This window comes from Acromyrmex echinatior, unplaced genomic scaffold (assembly GCF_024713525.1).
Source record: "Acromyrmex echinatior isolate Ae372 unplaced genomic scaffold, ASM2471352v2 Scaffold27, whole genome shotgun sequence".
Classification (NCBI taxonomy): Eukaryota; Metazoa; Arthropoda; class Insecta; order Hymenoptera; family Formicidae; genus Acromyrmex; species Acromyrmex echinatior.
In genome coordinates this window covers 173875-194396 of record NW_028259061.1, presented here as the reverse complement: position 1 = coordinate 194396, position 20522 = coordinate 173875, and the positions used below count along the sequence as shown (strand labels likewise).

The following is a 20522-nucleotide window of genomic DNA, read 5'->3' as shown; positions in this document are numbered from 1 at the left end:
TTATCTCTGAAATTCTATAGTATGTATAACGTAAATTATAGCATGTTAGCGCATTAACATCGCTGTAAGCGCGTTCTGAATATGGGCCTTAAGCTGGAAACATAATGAAAAACACAGACAATAGGAACAGGAAATAACAAATTTCAACCTATCAAAAATCATGTATACTAGAATGGACTTTCTGATAGGTTCAAATCTTATTCCCTGTTGCCTGTGCTTTTCATTGTGTTCAAGATTTTAGAGAGAGAGACATTGTCCAACTGCACACACATAGGTTTGTTCGCGTCACATGCTCTAACATGCTCTAAAATACTCCTACCATAGCATTTACTCTAACGCACTCGTTGAAGTGAGTAGGAACTATAACAGGAGCAAGCACATTGGAGCATGCTGGAGCATACGACGCGAATAAACCTCATGTTATCCCTTCCACCATGGCATACATCATGTTATCCCTTCCATTATGATCAGTCGTCACGCCGTCAGCGGCTGTTACAGCTGTCATTGCTGTCAATTGTAGTGAGCAGTGATGAGTTGCATCGCGATATTCGCGATCCAGTCGAAATAGGTCGATTAGGCGTTGTGCGTAAAAAGATAGAGCTTTAATCGTGTAGCGACTGCAGCGCAGTGCAGCATTGTGCGAACGATGGGAGATGGGATTCCGCCGAGCCGATGTTTCCGTGATGCGTGAGCGTCAGTGACAGTCAGTGAGCGTCACACCCCTGACGAAATCTTCCGTCTCTTCCGTCGCTCCTCCGTCACCCTCATTCCTCGGCGTATGTGTTTTGTGCGATGTGAATGCGAGCTATAAAAAGATAAAGAGATCCTACGAAAGAAACGCTGCGCTGCGGGAGTGCTACGAGAGCGCAGTCTTCTCTCTCAACGTAGACGTATCATCAATCGTCATACGACACACGATTGTATGTACGCACTGCATGCAGCGCAACGCACCGTGACACAGTCAGCTCTTCATACAAGTACGTAGCACGTACATCTCTTGCTATATCCTCAAAGATACGCATGACGTGACGGTGCATATATGTAGATGCAGATTGCAGACTCACTCGTATACGCATCCAAGAGAGTATCTTGTATATGGGCACACACGAGTAAGCTTATTTATACATGTAAAATTCCGCTATACCTATTACGTATCGTCATCGAATTAAATATATCACAGTACACATATATGTAAAATTATGTATAGATTGTCTCGAAATGTGCCTGAATGTTTCTCCAATAATGATAATAATAATAAGTAGAACGAATTTTTGCAAAAATGTATCGAGATAACAATAATTTTCGAGTTACAAACGATTGAGTGAAAACACCGAGCTTTTCGCAAATTACTTTGAGGAATCGAAGATATACTATGTTTTTCAGGTAATTTTAGATATTTTATTTTTGTAGAATTTTAACTTATGGTTTAACGCGCTACGAGGGTCTATAAAAATCAAGAATTTCAACGGTTCTATAGATGAATGATAAAATTTATTTCGACAAAGTTTGCTAAAAAAAAATCTTCAAATCAGCCAAAGAATTTGTTACACTGAAAAAAAATTATTAAATTTTAATAAATATATTTTTTTAATAATCCTAGTGAAATATTTACTAAATGTAAACACATATTTATTAAATATAAGAATCATTAGTTTGATTTAATTATAATTTTTTTCATTTATTTAAATATTTATTTATCGTAAGTAAATATTTCGCTAGGGGACTATACAAGAAAATATTTATTAAAATTTAATAAATTTTTTCTCAGTGTATTAAAAAGACATTAAATTTTTGAAATCATTATTATATATATTATATTAAATTATATAATATATTATATATATTATATTATATTATATATTAATAATAGTAACAATAAAAGTTAGTATCCAAAATGTATCAAATCAAAAGTATTCTGTTCGGAAAATATTTAATATCACAGCAACTTTGTTCTAGGTAGAGTCGCTTGCCAGATGTGAGTCATCTCTATATATCTTTATATACATATATATATAAATCATATGATTTTCCTGAGTAATATACTTTTTCATTCTGCTTGTAAAAGTAAAATATATATCATCTGAAATATTTATTTATTCGTTATTTTGATGGTTCTTTTCTATCTTCTTATATTTTTTTAAGATCATTTTTCTTTCGGAATTATTTATAATTAGAAATGTAGGATTAAATAATAAAATATTGAGATACAAACATTCGGATTATGCTACAGCAGTTTTTAATGTAATACACAGTGATGTATTTAAGAATAATATTGCACAATGAACAATATCTTCAACCAAGTTAGTTGATTCATGCTCAATATGAACTATTGCTAATAAAAATACTTTGTCGTATGTACTATTTTTATAATTGACTATTGACAATGAAACTTTGAAAATGATATACGACAAAATTTTATTTTTTCAATGATTAATTACAACTACATTAATCATTGCTCTTTTTCTTATAAGGGAATGAAAATAATAAATAAATAATTATTGCAAACGTGGTTTATAAATCAAAACATTTAAAAAGAGGAGCATGAAACCACAGCACTAGATGTTGTGTTTGTGAAATTTAATAATTCATTACATTAATAAAAAATCTTTAGATTTTTTATTAATTTCGGCCACAATCTGGCCATCTTCAGTAAAATCACAAACATCAGTAAAACGCAGAATTTACATATATCTGACATTAAATTCAGCCGTCAAAAATATAAATATGTATAAATGTGTTCTTTCATCTTATGAAAGTGCATCATACATGGTTGCAACGCCAATTATCATATTGCGAAAATAATAAAATTAAAAAATAATAAGTAGATTAGGGCAATTAAAATAATAAATCAGTTAAATGCTTTTATATACACAAGAATATTCAATATTTTCTCAAGTAAATCAATATTAACGGCGTTTTGATTTCAATTTTAATATCAATTTTAAATGAACAGATTAAAAAATTTAAGGAGATGTCTATTTATTCTTATATTACCCCCATTAACTTAGACCCCCCTCCCCCACTATCATAAATCAAAATCGCAATAGATAAAAAATTTAATCTTTGCTAATTTTGCTAATTTTTGCTCAAAAACGAATTTTTTTGCTTCAGCTGGTTATTTCAAGCTAGTTTGTCTCATAATAATTCTCTAACTCAAAAGTTATTTTATAATAATTCTCTCATTAACACTAAAACCGCGGGTCTAAATTAATCCAATCGCGATTCAAGAAAAATCTAGCCTTTAGGGAAGGTTGTCACCATAAAAGTAAAATTATTTATAATTAATTATGATTATTTATGAAAAGTCACAAAAATTTTAAAGTACAAATCCACGGACAAATCCAAATTAACACGAAAAGAAGAACTATCAGATGAGTCAAAAATGGCATAGCTGCAAATGTTGATTATATATGAAAAAATAATGTTTTATAAAATATGTTCTGATTGTTCGGAATAGCAATTCGATATAGTTGTATAGTTAAATGTATTTAACAAACAGAAATAAATTTCAAAATGTACTCGAAAATGTAGTTTTCGGATTGTTCCCTCTCTTTTCATCATTGGAATAAGAACGATATCTGGAATCAGAATTAGAAGCTATTTATGAGCTTGCTTCCTCCGGAAATTCATGCATGGGAAAGTTTTCACATTTCCATTTTTCCTTGGCGAAATATTGAGCGAATGTATGCGACGAGCTACAAAGTTATCAGACCGTAAGTTCAACGAACCGGAGAAGAACATCGTAGACTATCAGCACCTTCGGTGCAGAATGTTACGGTTGTTCACAAAAGAACGTGCTGCGAATAAGCGAGAGTCATCACGTCTCAATGGAATCGATAATGAGATGAATGATTCGCTTACGCTGGCAAGTTTTTCATTAAAAGCACGGTGTAAATATAGCGTTTATTGTGACATTTCTTTTTCCCGTTTTATTTATTTTATTTTTTATTCATAGATAATATCAAGCTTTTATAATGTATACGTAAAGTTACGATATAAATTTTTTATAATTTAATTATCATTCCAGAACTCTGTTTTAATATGTTAAGAGCAAAAAATCGAAAAGTTCCGAAGTTAGGAATCTATATTATATGATCATATCATATTGAAATTTTTAATAAAGTAAATAATCCTGATAAAAAATAAGGAAAAAAAATTTTTTTCTTTTTAGATAATGATGAACTGATGAGTGAAACTAAAAGCAAAGGATCAAGACGATGGATCAGATTGGCAAAAAGCAAGCGGTTAACTCACCGGAGACAGCGTTGGCCAACGAGATTTTCGACCAGTTTTGCAACGCCACTACGTTGAAATCTATTCTTGGCTATTACAGACAACTGTGTGAATTACTGAAAATCCGGCCGAATGTCGTTAATCAGTTTTATCCAAAATTGAAAACAAAATTGCGATCGTGGAAAGCGCAAGCTCTATGGAAAAAATTTGATCAACGGGCGAATCACAAGTGCTATAATCGTGGCAAAGTATGCCCGAATACGAGGGTAATACGAGAGTTTATTTATTAATTTTTATCTTCCAGTTATTTTTTACATCAATAAGAAAAATTTTTTAATTAAAGTTACTTACTTAGGTTTTGATTATCGGTGGTGGCCCATGCGGTCTGCGCACAGCCATAGAAGCACAATTATTGGGAGCGAAAGTTGTTGTGGTGGAGAAAAGAGACCGAATGTCCAGAAATAATGTTTTACATTTGTGGCCTTTCGTCATTCAGGATCTACGTGGTTTAGGAGCGAAAAAATTTTTTGGAAAATTTTGCGCAGGTTCTATAGATCACATCAGCATTCGGCAATTGCAATGTATTTTATTGAAAGTTGCTTTAATTCTTGGTGTCGAATTCCATGAGAGTGTAAGCTTTGATTCTCTGATTCAACCACCGAATAATCAGGAAGATGGCAGTAAGTAATAATTGACGATAGGTCTTAAAATTTCTTCATTATTCTTTATAATTTACTTATTACAAATGTTTTCTATTTTCGTCAGAGATTGGTTGGAGAGCAAAGACTTCACCAGCTGACCATCCTGTCTCCCAATACGAGTTCGATGTGCTAATTGGAGCTGATGGTAAGAGAAATACCTTGGAAGGTTTTAAACGCAAGGAATTTCGTGGAAAACTAGCCATTGCAATCACGGCAAATTTTATAAATAAACGAACCGAGGCAGAAGCTCGCGTAGAAGAAATCAGTGGTGTCGCCTTTATCTTTAATCAAAAGTTCTTTAAAGAATTGTATCAAGAAACTGGTATCGACTTGGAAAATATCGTGTATTACAAAGATGACACTCATTATTTCGTTATGACTGCCAAGAAACATAGTTTAATCGACAAGGGAGTTATTCTGCAGGTGTGTGAGTATATATATATATATATATATATATATATATATACCATATATATATATATATATATATATATATATATATATGGTATATAACATACAACTTTATAATTATAGAATATACCTATTATTTCTCAGAATGGCAATTAAAATGAATTATTATTGATTTCTAGGATCATGCTGACACTGCAAAACTACTCGCGAAAGAAAACGTGGATCGTGAAGCCTTGATGTTATACGCGCGAGAAGCAGCGGAATTCTCAACGGAATATCAAATGATGGATATGGAATTTGCGGTGAATCATTATGGCCAACCGGACGTAGCCATGTTCGACTTTACTTCGATGTACGCGGCGGAAAATGCAAGTCGCGTATTGGAGCGTCATGGTCATAGACTACTTATGATCCTTGTAGGCGACAGCCTCTTGGAGGTAGATGACATATACTTGTATTGTATACTTATCACATCATTTGAAATTATTAGGTGTTGGAATTAATTCGTAGCGTTTTACAAGTGATGGAAAGTACTTTCATTAATGTATTTTTTAATGCTCATGTGAAATAAATAACATTCTTTCATTAAAAAACGCTACGAATTAATTCCAACACCTAATATATAAAATCCAGATCCATTCTTTTAGACGCAAAATATTAAGAACAAAATTTCAAAAATTCAATAATGTATAATATATAATAATGTATATAATAATCCACATAATAGAATGTAAATAGATTATTTATTTATTATTGCTCTTTTAATGTTGTGTTTCTTTGATTTTTGTAATTAGATTTTTATTTTCTTGTTTTATTTGATCTTTAATGAAAAACTAAAAAAGAAATGATGATGCAGCCATTTTGGCCTACCGGCTCTGGTTGCGCGAGAGGATTTTTGAGCTCTCTGGATGCAGGCTGGACAATCAAAGGTTGGGGAGCTTCGTTGTCTCCGTTAGAAGTAATTGCGGAACGTGAATCTATATACAGGCTGTTGGGACAGACAACGCCAGAGAATTTGAATAGAGATTACGCTGCATACACTTTGGATCCTCACACCAGGTAAGATATCAATTATAAATGAATAAATCAGTGAGTTTTTAGATATCTAGAAGATAGCGGAACTTGAGTTTCCTCTATAAAGTATAACTGTCCAAATAGTCAGCTGTACAATGATAGTTTTGAAGAAAGCTATAAGGCTATAAAACAGTTTATTTATTTAGATTATAAGAAAGATTTGTAGTGTCTGTTGTTTTATCATATAGTAATAATTTTAGATTGAATACATTTTATTTTATCTTTTTTTTTTAAGGTATCCAAATCTAAATATACATTCTGTAACTCCGATACAAGTGCGCAGTCTTCTTGACACGGACGATCCTGAAAGTATCAAACAGCCTGTAATACAATCTGAAATTGATATTCCAAAGAAACGAAGACGTCGCGGTGAGTTATTTATAAAAATTATAATTTATTAAAAATATTATATATATTCTTGGAATATTAAAATTTTGGACTCTTACAAAATTGCGATTCTCAACTTTTTTTGTTACATTTAAATTATTACTTAATTTTTTAACATATTTATTTTTTTATGAAAAACGAATACACTTTTATGTAGATCTAAGAGCTGACACTCAAGTTCATCCAGACACACTGCTTCGCTGGCTACAAAAGCAAGTTGTATTGTACGACAAAGTTCACATCGAAGATATAGGTGCCTCTTTCAAAGATGGTTTAGCTATTTGTGCAATTATTCATAGATACCGTCCAGATTTAATAGATTTTTATAGCTTAAATGCGAAAGATACAGTGAAGAACAATCAACTCGCCTTCGATATATTGGAAAAGGAATTGAACATACCGCCGGTAAGTATATTATATTTTTTATCTTTTTGTTCAAATATCACTAATTTGGATACCAGAAGGTTTGCGGGTTATTGCCGTGTTTGTATCCATTGCTAATGCCATAGCAGATAAAATATAATGCTAGATAAAAATATAATGCTAAATGAAGATAATACTCGTGGAAGCTTAAAAAGCATTACTAATTTGGATATATTTTTTTTCCTTATTTTTAATACAAAATACTTTTTTATTAAAAATATTTAGTATAAGATATTTTTAAAATAATTCAGTATTGTCTGTTATCAATTTTGTGGATGTACGTGCGTGTGTGCGTTTTCAATTAAATCATTTATATATGTTTTATGATTCTTAAGCAGAACACCAATAGAGAAAAAGTATAGCAATAATGTCTATTAGCTTATTTTTTGAATTGTTAGTCTATTTATTTTAGATGTTGAACAAATATTATATCATAAAATTTACTGTATAACATTATTAGGTTTATCTAATAAGAGAAAAATAATTATGCTTACAGATAATGACAGGAGAAGAAATGGTTCAATGCGATGTTCCTGACACACTTGCCATGTTTTCTTATTTAACACAAATATATGAAGTTTTCAGGGGCGAGATTCCATACATCAAACATCCAAAATTGGTAAATACAAATAGAGGATATATATATCTAGTCTTTTTAAAATAAAAGAGACTCTAAAAATTCTTACTTAAATTAGCACGGGTTAAATGTTATTTCTCTAAAAAGTTTCAGAAAATATTTACGTAAATATCTTCCGTACAAAATAATTGTAAAATTAAGCGCCTTTTATTGCAACAGGAACCAGAAATGGAAGAATGCATTGTCCATTCGAAGCAACTGAAACAATGGACGTCTGAGGAAAAGGTTGTGAAAACACGGCACTCGCGCTCACGGCATGCTAATGAAAATGTGCACTCTTACATGGATAAAAAGGACAATACGATTAGCCGGCGTTCTCGAAAAAGGCGGAGTACCGAGAAAGTGAGCGCGACGATGGTAAGTAGAAAGAATTATCCATCCATTTACAGTTTAAAATGATCAGTGCTTGTCTAAGATACAGACAAAGGCTGCGTTCAGCAGAAAAAGCAGCTTTGCAACTGTTGTAAAATTCTTTAATATGATTGGTCTTGTCCTTAGTTTCTCACTGGATCTAAATGTATAAACCAATCATATCTAAAAATTTTGCAACAGTTGCAAACTGCTTTTTCTGCTGAACGCAGCCAAAGTCAATGACAATTTCACAAAAAGTATTCAAATTTTTGGAAAAAATCCAATTTTCCAGAGAAAAAGATTTGTTTATCCATAAACAAAATTGAATTTTTTTTTTAAAGTTATAGATTTAATATAGCAATATGCAACTTTTAGAAAGTTGCTAAAATAACTGAATTATATCTTACGTAGTCACGGTGGCAGAAGATCGAAGATGTTATGTGTCGCGGGATATTCATATTATTGTTAATCGTATTTATTGGACTTACCTTTACCGTACTTCGAGAGGAATCGGACACTGAATGCGCATAATCTACTATAAAAGAGAATAAGTCTAAACTATTGATTATGTTGTCAGATCTTTTATATAATCTTATATTGTTAATATAATTGCTATTTTATGAAACTTTGTGTAAAATTTCTTTAAACTCTTAGCAGATTATGCCAGAAACATTATACACAATCTTTTAATTGGTTTTTATATGTATACGTAAATCATGACTAAAAATAATTATAATCGTAGTCGATTATGCATAAAAAATTTAGAATTATACTAGCAGTAGTCTAATAAATAGAAACTTTAGATCAATTAATTTTCTTTTGTTTAATTCTTTCTTAACATACATATATTTTTAAAACTTTTTGCCGGTTTATGAATTTTTTTATCTTAATTTTACATTTAATTTACAAAAATGCTGTTTTTCAAATAGTTCAAGAAGCCATTAAAAATGAGAATATACAAGATTTACGATTTTAAAGAACTCTTACTATGCTTATATGTATCCTATCCTGTCGCTGCTTCATGCTTTCTCGCATAATTTGATTCGCTTTGCTGCAAAGAAACATTTCGTTGCTTGGATTATCACAAAAAAATAGATTAGCATCCATAGTTAATTGATCACGCGACTAATGACAATCGTCAACTCGTAATAAAGGCTGAAAGGCAGAAAAGACTCGATGAGATTGAGAAGCATCAAACTGAGCGCATGAAGAAGCGGCAGTATTTGCGCAAGATGGCAACCCAACAGTTCTACAAAAGCATGCAGATGCTGCAAGCCAATGCAAAACGCGAGAAAGATGAACCTTTTGAGGATTACTCCATTTTTTTATATCGTCAAACTGCACCAGATTTCAAGGATAGAGTAAAAGATTTAGAGCAGAAAATACTTTATCCAGTAAGCTAGAAATTAAGTGATGAGTGCAAATGTTTGATTATGTTCTTTTTTTCTATGTGCTGACAAAAGGCCTGTGTCTTTGATGTTCGAAATAACAGCATAACGTTTCTAAAGATAATTTTCATTTACTAAATTATTTTTTTCTTACTGCATTCGTATTATTTATATTAAATATACACAGAGAAAATACTTACATGATTTATTTTCTAACGCCATATTTACCACTTAATATGATTGCAATGAAAAAATAAAAATGTTAATATTTTCGTTGCTAAATTTGTTTGAATTGCATATATTATTTAGCATTGTTGATTAACATGCTTGTTTAAGAAGATTGTTGAACTGGCAGAACTATGAACTTCTAACTTATTTTTTGTTCAAGGAATACTCTATTTATTCTTACTTATATAAGATTGGCGCGCGTCTAAAAAAAAAAGGTACCATTAAATAAAAAGAATTCAAATAACAATATATTATATTTAATTTAATGGAAATTAATTCATCTGAATTGCATTAATTGTATTTGAGAGTTTGAAGAATTACGTTTGAAACGTTAACTATTTATTTAATTCTACAGAATACTATCTTATTATTATTACATATATTTTTCATAACATAACACATAAATATTTATAATATTTTTCGCAATAAGAATTAATTATTTACAGATTTTAATATATTATTCAACATTATTAAGATCGTTTCGAAAATGCGAATAAGCGTAAAAAATTTGTTAAATTGTTAGCCAATTTAACTCGTGATATTACTGCGGTAGTTTAGTAGAGTTAGCGTTTTCAAGATCGAAAAATCATTTCGGCGCGTGTTCCTAGGGACTACATACGTAACATATAAATTCTCAAGAATTTACATAAGCATTTAAGATCCAGCTAGATCGTTTAAGACTTTGATTTCTATAGTTTATGTTATCACACATATAATATGATTCTATAATATATTATATTTATAATACATATTTATAAATACTTAAGATGTCCGTAATTTTTGCTTGCATCGTTTGTGTTAATATTCATACTAATTCTCTACAACATTCTCGCTTGTTCATAAGATATTTCTATTAAATTGCTAATTATTCCTAGGACAGACAACCTAAAATACACATTAGTTACCGAAGAGATAGTGTAGACGAAGAATTCTCGGGAAGAATAAAAGATTTTGAAGATAAACTGAAAGGGACAACATCCTCCGAGAAGAAACCTAAAGATCTTTTACGTGCTATCGGTTTGTATATATTTTTCATTTATACATCCAATATCAATCAAGTTTTCTTTGTTATGTGTTAAGCGACGTCTACAATGCGAGAAAAATAATCGATTATGATTCGTCCATTTCTTATGGCTTAAGACTTAAAAATCTATTGTATATTCGGGCTAAAACTTAAACTTTAAATCTTAAACCATAAGAAATTAACCAATCATAAAGGAGAATAATTGACTATGGTTGATCAATTTTTTACAGCTTAATTTGTTAAAACTTAAATTTTACGCCTTAAATAAAAGTGTTAATATTTTCATTACTAAATTTATTTGACGAAGAAAAATATATATTATTTACTATTGATGATTAATATGCTTGTTTAATGAGATTGTTCAACTGATAAATTTTTTTTGTTCGAGGAATACTCCATTTAATCTCATTATAAACGCCGCTTTACAAATCAAGTAATAAAATATATTTGTACGTAGGTAAAATTGAAAAAACTGATTGGAACGTGAAAGAAATTGAAAAAAAAATCGAAGAGAACAAGATGGGTCGCAGCGTTCGCCACGAACGTGTAGAAAAAGTGCCGAAGTGGAGTCGCGAGCAGGTTGGCAAAAAAACACTCAATAGCACTGACATTCTCGCACTTTTTCAGATGTGTATATGTTTCATTCAGTTTTTAGCTCGGCAGATTAAGATGGAGAAGCGAGGCAACGATCAAAGGAACACCTACAGTAAGTACGCTGATATAGATAATACTCTGAAGAATATAGGCAAGAAGATTCAGGAAGGTAGCGCGCTCGGATACAATAAAGTTTCAGCTATGGCTGAACAATTTTCGAATAAAAATCAAGATGTGGAACCCAAGCTGCAGAAATCGGTAAATATGAACTTTAAGGTCTTTGTAGGAAAATAGACAATGGAATATTAACATTTTAATCAGTCCATAGCGTATCAAGGTTTATTATGTCTTATATCTACGTTTTATAAAGAGAAGTTTATTTAATTACAAAATTCTTTAGGAGAGAAGATATAAATTATAATAGGTTCGCATTCTTTAAAAGATTGACAATTTTACACAAGGTATTTTTATAAGATTTTGTTTAATCCTGGTATATATATAACACGTATCAAAATATTCTAAAAATATGTCTGTACTGGATAAAATTCTTTTGATCTCTTGTTAAATTTTAATATGTTTATAATCTTATAGTCTGCAAAGTAAATGAAGTTTTTCAGCAAACTAGGTTGTGATTATAAATACGTAAATTGTAATATAAGTAATTATATAGAATAGAGGACCCCTCTTATTTAAAACAAAAATTGTGCTTTGAAAGTAAAAATTTTCTTTGAAAACATTTTTTTTTGTATAATATTTGTTCTTAAAGCAGAGAATTTATTTTTAAAGCAAAAAATTTGTGATTTTGTAACGACTTCAAACAAAACGAAATCCTCTCCACCTAGGGATGTTCACATAACTTTTCCTGTGAAGAGAGGTCCACTGCTTAGGGACGTGCGACTTTTCAAACTTTTCAAAGTTTTGTAAAACAATAAAATATTTTTTTATTTTTCGAGTTATAAAGCTTGAAAGTTACAGTATCTGCCACCAGCATTAGATTATCCAAGGTGTTCGACCTACGGCTGAAATCGCTTGAATGTTATTCACGATTATGACCCGGATAACATTTGTCAAAAGGCCATTGGAGGTTATTTCTCTTATTTTCATTTTTGTACTAAAAATTCATTTTTACTTAAAAATGAAATAAGAGAAATCTCCAATAGCCTTGATCTTGACAAATGTTATCCAGGTCATAATCATGAATAACATTAAAGAGGTTTTAGCCATCAGTTGGACGCCTTGGGTAATATTAACGCTGGTTGTATTATAACTTTCAAGCCTTATAATTTGAAAAGTACTTATAATAAAAGAATACTTTATTATAGTGTTTTAAAAAATTCTCAATATAAGTAAAATATTAAGCTACCAAAATATGTAATGAAAAATGGGGGGTTCCGTTTAAAAAATTCAAAGTGACCTGCTCTGATCTTGACAACGCCAACCAAAATCAAACCAATGGTACCATCTTATGTCCCCCTCGAAGTCACAAAACTTTTATCTCAAGCATTTTCCCTAAAATGCAGCGTTCAAGAGATATTTGAGGTGATCAATTAAAATAGGACACTCGGTATATAAAATTAGGCACATAATTTTTTAAATAATTTTTTACATTAATAATGCAGAATTAATAATTATTGTATCAGATTGTGTAACTTATTTTTGTTTAGAACACTAAGCCTACTATCGCATTACCAGTGCAAGGGGGTTCAGAGATGTGCCATTTTTGCAATAAAAGAGTTTACCTTATGGAAAGACTCAGTGCGGAAGGTAAATTCTTTCACCGCGGTTGTTTCCGTTGTGAATATTGTTCCATCTCGTTAAGAATAGGTAATATTATATTCTCTCTTTATAATATTTTATAAACCTTTTCTGATTTTATATAATTACTATTATATACGAAATCATTACTGTTATATAGGAAATCATACATTTGATCGAGAAAAAAATGGAGGACGCTTTTACTGTACGCAACACTTTGGATTATCGGGAACAATGAAATCTAGAGCAGAAAAAAAAAGGATTAACTTGGTGAATAAAGAAAATGTACCTAATGCGACTGCATCAAAAACACCAGAAAAGGTATTGCTTGTAATAATGATATAGAGATAAAACATAAAAATAAGGAACAATTACTAAAATAATATTTATATATCTTTTTATACAATATTTAAAACATCAAAAAACAGTAAGCAATTATTTAAAAGTATATATATGTATATATACATATATATATTAGGTGTTGGAATTAATTCGTAGCGTTTTTTAATGAAAGAATGTTATTTATTTCACATGAGCATTAAAAAATACATTAATGAAAGTACTTCCCATCACTTGTAAAACGCTACGAATTAATTCCAACACCTAATATATATACATATATACATATATATATAGTATATATATATTAGGTGTAGTAAAAAGAAATCCATTATTTTTCTAATAGATGGCTTTAGTAATCTGTATCACGCGTAGACGAGATACAGATTTCTAAAGCCATCTATTGGAAAAATAATGGATTTCTTTTTACCACATCTAATATATATCGCATATTCAGGTCAAAACGTCCTTAGAAGGCATTGTTGGACTCGATTTACTTGATCGTGGTCAAACTCCAGAAAGAATTGAATTTGAAAATCTGGCAGAAATATCAGATCCCGAGGAAGGTCACAGTCAAATGGATGAAGATGAATGGACAGATAGAAATTTTGGTGCTTCTACCGCAGAAATGGGATCCAGTGATGATATTTCTGATATGAGGTAAATATGCATATATTATTTATAATATTTTTCATACCATTTTTTGTACAGCTTTATAGTATTTAAATAAAAATAATTTTGATTTAATTATGACTGATATGAGAATAACTGTTTTAAACTTAAAATTCATACTAGAATATATCTATATTTTAATATTTGTATTCGTTTACAATACAAAAAACAATGTGTGTGTGTATATATATATATATATATATATATATATATATATATATATATATAATATATATATATATATATATACAGAGTGATTTTAACATATTTCATCCCATCATGAGCAGGTAGAGTGAATCGAATTGTCATCGAAAAGTTATCTATTATTTTGCAGTTCTAAAATTTTTTCAGAATTTTTTATCAACTTTTTAGTACTGCATTTTCTTATTTTTACCAACATAAGAAATATGATATTAAAAAATTCTGAAAAAATTCTCAGAAAAAAATAAATGATTTTTGTCTCTTGCAGCTTTTCTATAAAGTTGATAGTATTTGAGTAAAAAATTATTCAAGACCAATATGTGGCAATTTTTAATACTTAATATCTTGTTAACTATTGTGAAAATTGCAAAATGATAGAGGACTTTTCGATTCAGTCTACCTGCTCATGATGGGTGACGAAATATATTAAAACCACTCTGTATATTTATATATTTAAATTTTTTATTATAATAATTGTTCAAATTATCAATTTTTTGTAGTGATTCTGATGAGGATAATGAAGTATTTGAGGAAGCTATAGATCAACCACTAACGACTGAAGGAACTCTTGAATTAGCTAAAAATTGGACATTACGCTATTCACATCCACATGCTACAATCGGGCAGTCTGACACTGGAAGTAACGAATATGAAGATTCTAGTGATGAATATACTAGTGAAGGTAATATTTATCATACATATATAAAAGTATATGTACGCACGCACAAAACTTGTTAAAATTATACAACGTCAATATTTTTTGTTCATTTTACATAGCACGGTTTTCGTTATGAAAATATTTTCTGTATCGATTTTAATTATAAAAAACGACGAAAATGAAGGAAAAAAAGAACAGAATGTATGATAATTTTAACAAATTCTCCAACTTATATTACAAATTCTTCAACTTATATTTATATTGTAACATATATTTTAATTTCTTTATTAGACGATGAAAGCGGCACTGCAACCGAAGACGAGGAAGACGTACGTGCGCGAGAACTCCGGAAGCAGGAAGTATGGTTGAAGGTGCCACCGCGCAATTGTGATACCGATACCGGTTCGGAAACAGAGGTGAAACAATCTCAAGGCTCTATAGATCCCGCTATAGTTCAAGAGTCATTCATTTCTTTCGAATCCAAAGTAACATCGCCCACAATTTCCAACATGAATACAAATGATAATGATCTATCATCCGAGAGAAATACTTTCGGAAAACTGCTAAAATTCTCCAATGAGACAACATTAATTTCTAATGAATTAGCTAAAAGTATGCACGATCAAGACAGTATGATTTCCACTCATAAAAATGGTGCATCTCTCAATGTTATTTCGCAAATTTCTGAAAATGTAATTTGCGCAACTGATTCCACATCTCTTCCAATGCCAAATAACACTAACGATAATATTTCGGATCAAAATGAGTCCTTGATATTTTTGACAAGTATTGCTCTTGATCACTTAGACAAAGAAGATTGTAATTCTGAGTACGAAAGTTTTGTAGACGAAAGTATTCGATTAGAATTAGACAAATTAGATGAAAATAATAAAGTTTACGACGATTGTTCACAAAGTAATATCCTCGATGTTAACATAAGAAGTCTTACACCAAATTCTATTAATTTCAATGTAAATGTTAATGATTGGAATAGAAATAATCTAATTAAGAATTCATTAAATTTATCTACAAATAATTTGAAAAGAGATTCCGCGTTAAATAGTTTGGCAGTTGGTTTAGAAACAGTTGCGAAAATTACAGTTGCAGATATTATACCTTGCGTTGAAACAAGCAAGGATTCTAGGGTTTCCGATAACGAAACTATCCTTAATGCTAATGAATTGCCGGGTGTGATCACTTCTTTGAATGAAAACAAAAATTCTTTATCTTCTTCATCGTCAGAGATTTATCAATCGGTAGAGATGTTGTGTGACAATTCAATTATTAGCGATCACTTGGACGATTTAGTAGAATACTCGAAATCTAATTTGCCTGAAGAAATAGAAATATTTAAGTGTGAAAATATTAGTGTTACTAATCAAAGCAAGGATAACTATTTTATTAACAAAGATAGGAATGTTGAGTTTATTGATGATAGTAATAATATTCGTATGAGCAATATTATTGATAATGTTGGCATACATTCAACAACTCCGATACCTCCTGCAAGCATGTTACAAGAGTCGATACACCCAATAGTAATAGTGACATCGCCATCTCCGACACAAGAGATACAGCTTGACGAACTATCTTTAGAAACTTCGAGATTACTGGTTCCCCTAGAAGCGCGTAGTGTTCCGAGTTTTGATAACTGTGATAACGCATTTGATAAGCTGAAGCGCGATTTAAAGCAAAGAAAAGCAAAGAATAAAGCTATAGGAAATGAACTTCGACCACTGTCAACTGAATATGCCCAGTTGAAGATGAGTAAATATTTTACGGAGAATAAAAAAATTGTTTCGAAAGATCAAGTTCTTATACAAAGTGAAGGAGCTGAAGATACATCTAATCTGAAAATGGTAAAGTTACATATTAAGCCTAAATTATCCAATAGAGTAAATGCAGAAGAAATGCTCAAATATTTTAATAAGACCAGTTCTTCAAATAGTAACAAATTTAAAACTTCCAACATAATCGCTATTAAACAAAATGAAAGACGAAAGTTAGAAATTGATATCGAAAAAATAAGCAACTTGGACGAGAATGACATTGATGTGATTGATCAACAATTTAATCAAATCGAAGAGCAAAGTAAAATTGCAAATTTGAAAAGTGATGGGATGAGTTCTCAGTTTTATTTGTCAGACTTTGAAGCAGTTCGTAATGATGAAAAGGAAACTACATATGATAGTTTAGATTTAATAAAAAATGGTCTTATTGAATTAAATTCTCAATTAAATATTGACAGTGATCATATTGATCCACTAACATCGAATAATATTCCTACATTAGAGAACAAAAATATTTCAGATACAGATGCAGATACAGATATGAATATAAATACTAACAATTTTAAATTTCCTACTGCTATGATTTCCAACATATTGACGTTGCAAACAGATGTAAAAAATAACGTTTTTAATATTACAGATGATAGAAAAGAACAAAAAAGGATTAATTCAATAGACTACGTTCTGAATAGTGACATAAATGAAACAAATCAAGAAAAGAAAGATAATATAAATTTAAACAGCAACACGATAGGCGATATAATTAAAGAGAACAATATAATTAAAACAGATGTACAAACCAATATTTTAAATAATACAGAAAATGAAAAAAAAAGAGCAAACACGCTGAATTTAGATGGAACCATACTAACAATAAGTAATAGTAGTGATGAAAAACAAGCTAACAAAATACATATTTCAAGTGATAATCTGGATAAAGATAATAAATCAAAGAAAAATTTGTTATTCAGAAATAATACGCTTCTCAATGGAAAATTAACTGCTCCTTCACGGTTAAATAATAATACGGATAAAGTTATCAAATACAATAGATTGCATAAAAGCGATACTAATTTGAATGAAGATACATCACGGGTTTTTTCTAAAAGTATTAACAGTTATTCTAAATCATTATCTGAATTAAAAAACACGACATTTAAAGATGAGCCCGCAGTAAAGACAATAATCGTCAAGAAAATAGTAAATACATCTACGAATATTGAAGATACAATTATAAATAATAATTTAGCAGAAAATTGTGTTAAAAAAGTTCCTAAAAGGCCCGAGCGAAAAAATGTGACTTATGATATAATTAGTCCTTTGCAAAAGACTTTAATAGAGAGTTCTAATTTGAAAATTTCTAATACTGAACTCTCTCCGCCTGAAATTTCAATAAGAAGAAAATTAGCAAAAAAAAACTTGAAACTTTTATGTCGAAATCAAGCTATTGAAGATATGTCAAAACTACAAAGTCAAACTGTCGAGAATATTTCAAGATTACATGGTCAGAATAGCAATAATGTTTTTAGTATTCAAAGTCAAGATGTGGAAAAGCTTTCAAAAGTTAAGAGTCGAGACATTAAGGATGTTTCAGAAGTAATAAGTCGAGATGTTAATGATGTCTCGAAAATTCACTGTCAAGATATTCAAAATCCTGATATTAATTCAATAGATGTTCAAAGACCAATAAGACGAAATGTCGCAAAATTACAAAGTCGGGACATTACGAATCTTTCGAATTTCAATAACGAAATTATAAAAGATGTTAAAAATATTATGATAGCAGAAAATCATAATGTTACCGATATGTCAAAATTACAAAGTCAAAGCAGAAGTGTAATGTCGGCTCAAGAAGTTTATCATCCAAATTCGCATTTGTCAAATAAACCTGAGGAATCTATCAAATTTATTCCTAAAAATAGTCACTCAAAGAAAGACAAATGCATAATTTCATAATGTTAATATAATAAAATATTACTGTGCTATTACTATTAAATTATTTTGTAATGTAATGCTTTATATAAGAAATGCTTTCACTTATATACGTTTTATTATAATTATCTAATACAACTATTTAGTATTTTTGAATATTAAAAGTTTATAAAAGTTTCTATGCTACATAAATAATTTTCAAATTATAAATAATTAAAATCAAATAATTTCTCGCAAATTAAATTTCAAGAATATGATTAAATACTGAACTCTTACTCCCGTCAAATCTAAGCTTTATATATAAAACTCTCTTTAGTTTTATCAAAACATTTAATATTAATGATTCTAAGAAGTGCGAAGAATTGCGAAAAATATAGCATACAATTGAATTTTTGTTGAAAAATTATTTTAGATTGGTCAAATCTATTTAAATGATGTTATTATATTTTATTATTCTGCACATTTACTGCAAATTTATTAAATATTGATAGATTATATATATATTTTACTTCTATATATTTATATATTAAACCAATCCGTATTTTAACAATACTTCAATTAATATAATAAGATTCCTTAATTCGAACAAATTAATAAATAAACAAGAAAGGGCCACGAGCCAAGCTGGATGTTAATGTTATATGTTAAATCTCATATACTACATATAAACATTTTAACTTCTATCGGGTCATTCTCAATATTTAAAATTAGCCTAAAAACGTTAAACTACTAAAAATAATTTTAAATAATAAAATTATAAACAATAAAATAATATAATCATCCCTAATTCCTGTTTTACGTGTTTTACATATTTCGATATAAACAATAAAATAATAAAATATAATAATCCCTAATTCTTGTTTAATATGACATATTATTGTTAACGTTTTCATACATTACAAGTATATGGTTAAGCGAGTTCTCTGAGTTCTCATCAGCAAAACTACCAAAAATATTAAATTACACAATTGTTATAAAATACATTTTACATAACAATGGACAGCCAATTTAGGTATTTCTATCCTGCTCACATAAGACTTGGTTCACACCGTTAGAAATCTACACATTATTTTATTTATATTGACCATTAATTGAATGATTGGCCGTTCATCAAAAAAGAAGAACTACGAGTGATATGTAAAACGCATAAGACAAGAATTAGGGATTATTATATTATTTTATTCTTTTCATCAAAATTATTTTTAGTAGTTTTAGGCAAATTTTAAACATTGAGAATGATCGATAGAAATTGAAACGTTTGTTTTTATATATAGTATAGAGATTTGATATATAGCATTGTGTGCCTTCTAACAAGCGACACAATGCGACACATAATCGTGTCATCTTTGTTTAATATTGAAACAACAAGGATGTAATGTCCATTTGTGTCGCTTGTTGGAAGACACACATTAACATCCAACTTGGCTCATAGCTCTTTCTTGTTTATTTATTAATCCATTTTTTTTCTTTGAAATTAGGAATATAGAGGTTTGCGATTTTACAATTTAGGTACAGAGATTTCTGAATTGATACATTATATAATTCAAGTTCTCTCTTAGACATCTTTAGTAGATATTGTAGTTGTGTAATTTTAAATTAGGGAAAATTGTGAGATGTATTAATAAAGTAAAAAAAGTACAAGCAAAATTCTTGGCTGATGGTGATTGATTTTTTAATTTTCAATGGGGCTAATTTTTAATCGACCAATTATATAAGGAGCATTG

At 29.7% G+C, this 20522-nt stretch overlaps 1 protein-coding gene across 6 annotated transcripts in view; it reads left to right on the top strand.

The window, feature by feature from the left end:
• Positions 1-228: 228 nt before the first annotated feature.
• Positions 229-20522, top strand: part of Mical (Molecule interacting with CasL) — a 28372-nt gene continuing 8078 nt past the window's right edge. The window contains exons 1-21 of one of the 6 annotated variants that reach the window (XM_087416507.1): positions 229-977; positions 1046-1109; positions 1208-1383; positions 4172-4499; positions 4589-4913; positions 4999-5357; positions 5525-5782; positions 6202-6404; positions 6655-6788; positions 6964-7211; positions 7726-7848; positions 8026-8223; positions 9372-9611; positions 10709-10850; positions 11315-11436; positions 11485-11709; positions 13116-13275; positions 13367-13527; positions 14003-14205; positions 14919-15100; positions 15368-20445. In XM_087416507.1, coding sequence (XP_087272633.1) covers positions 4218-4499; positions 4589-4913; positions 4999-5357; positions 5525-5782; positions 6202-6404; positions 6655-6788; positions 6964-7211; positions 7726-7848; positions 8026-8223; positions 9372-9611; positions 10709-10850; positions 11315-11436; positions 11485-11709; positions 13116-13275; positions 13367-13527; positions 14003-14205; positions 14919-15100; positions 15368-18822 — 7020 coding nt within the window. In that variant the 5' untranslated portion in view covers positions 229-977; positions 1046-1109; positions 1208-1383; positions 4172-4217 and the 3' untranslated portion in view covers positions 18823-20445. Of the gene's footprint in view, positions 1110-1207; positions 1384-4171; positions 4500-4588; positions 4914-4998; positions 5358-5524; positions 5783-6201; positions 6405-6654; positions 6789-6963; positions 7212-7725; positions 7849-8025; positions 8224-9371; positions 9612-10708; positions 10851-11314; positions 11437-11484; positions 11710-13115; positions 13276-13366; positions 13528-14002; positions 14206-14918; positions 15101-15367; positions 20446-20522 lie in introns of those variants that run through there. The other 5 variants (XM_087416508.1, XM_087416506.1, XM_087416509.1 and 2 more) reach the window with 5 other exon arrangements.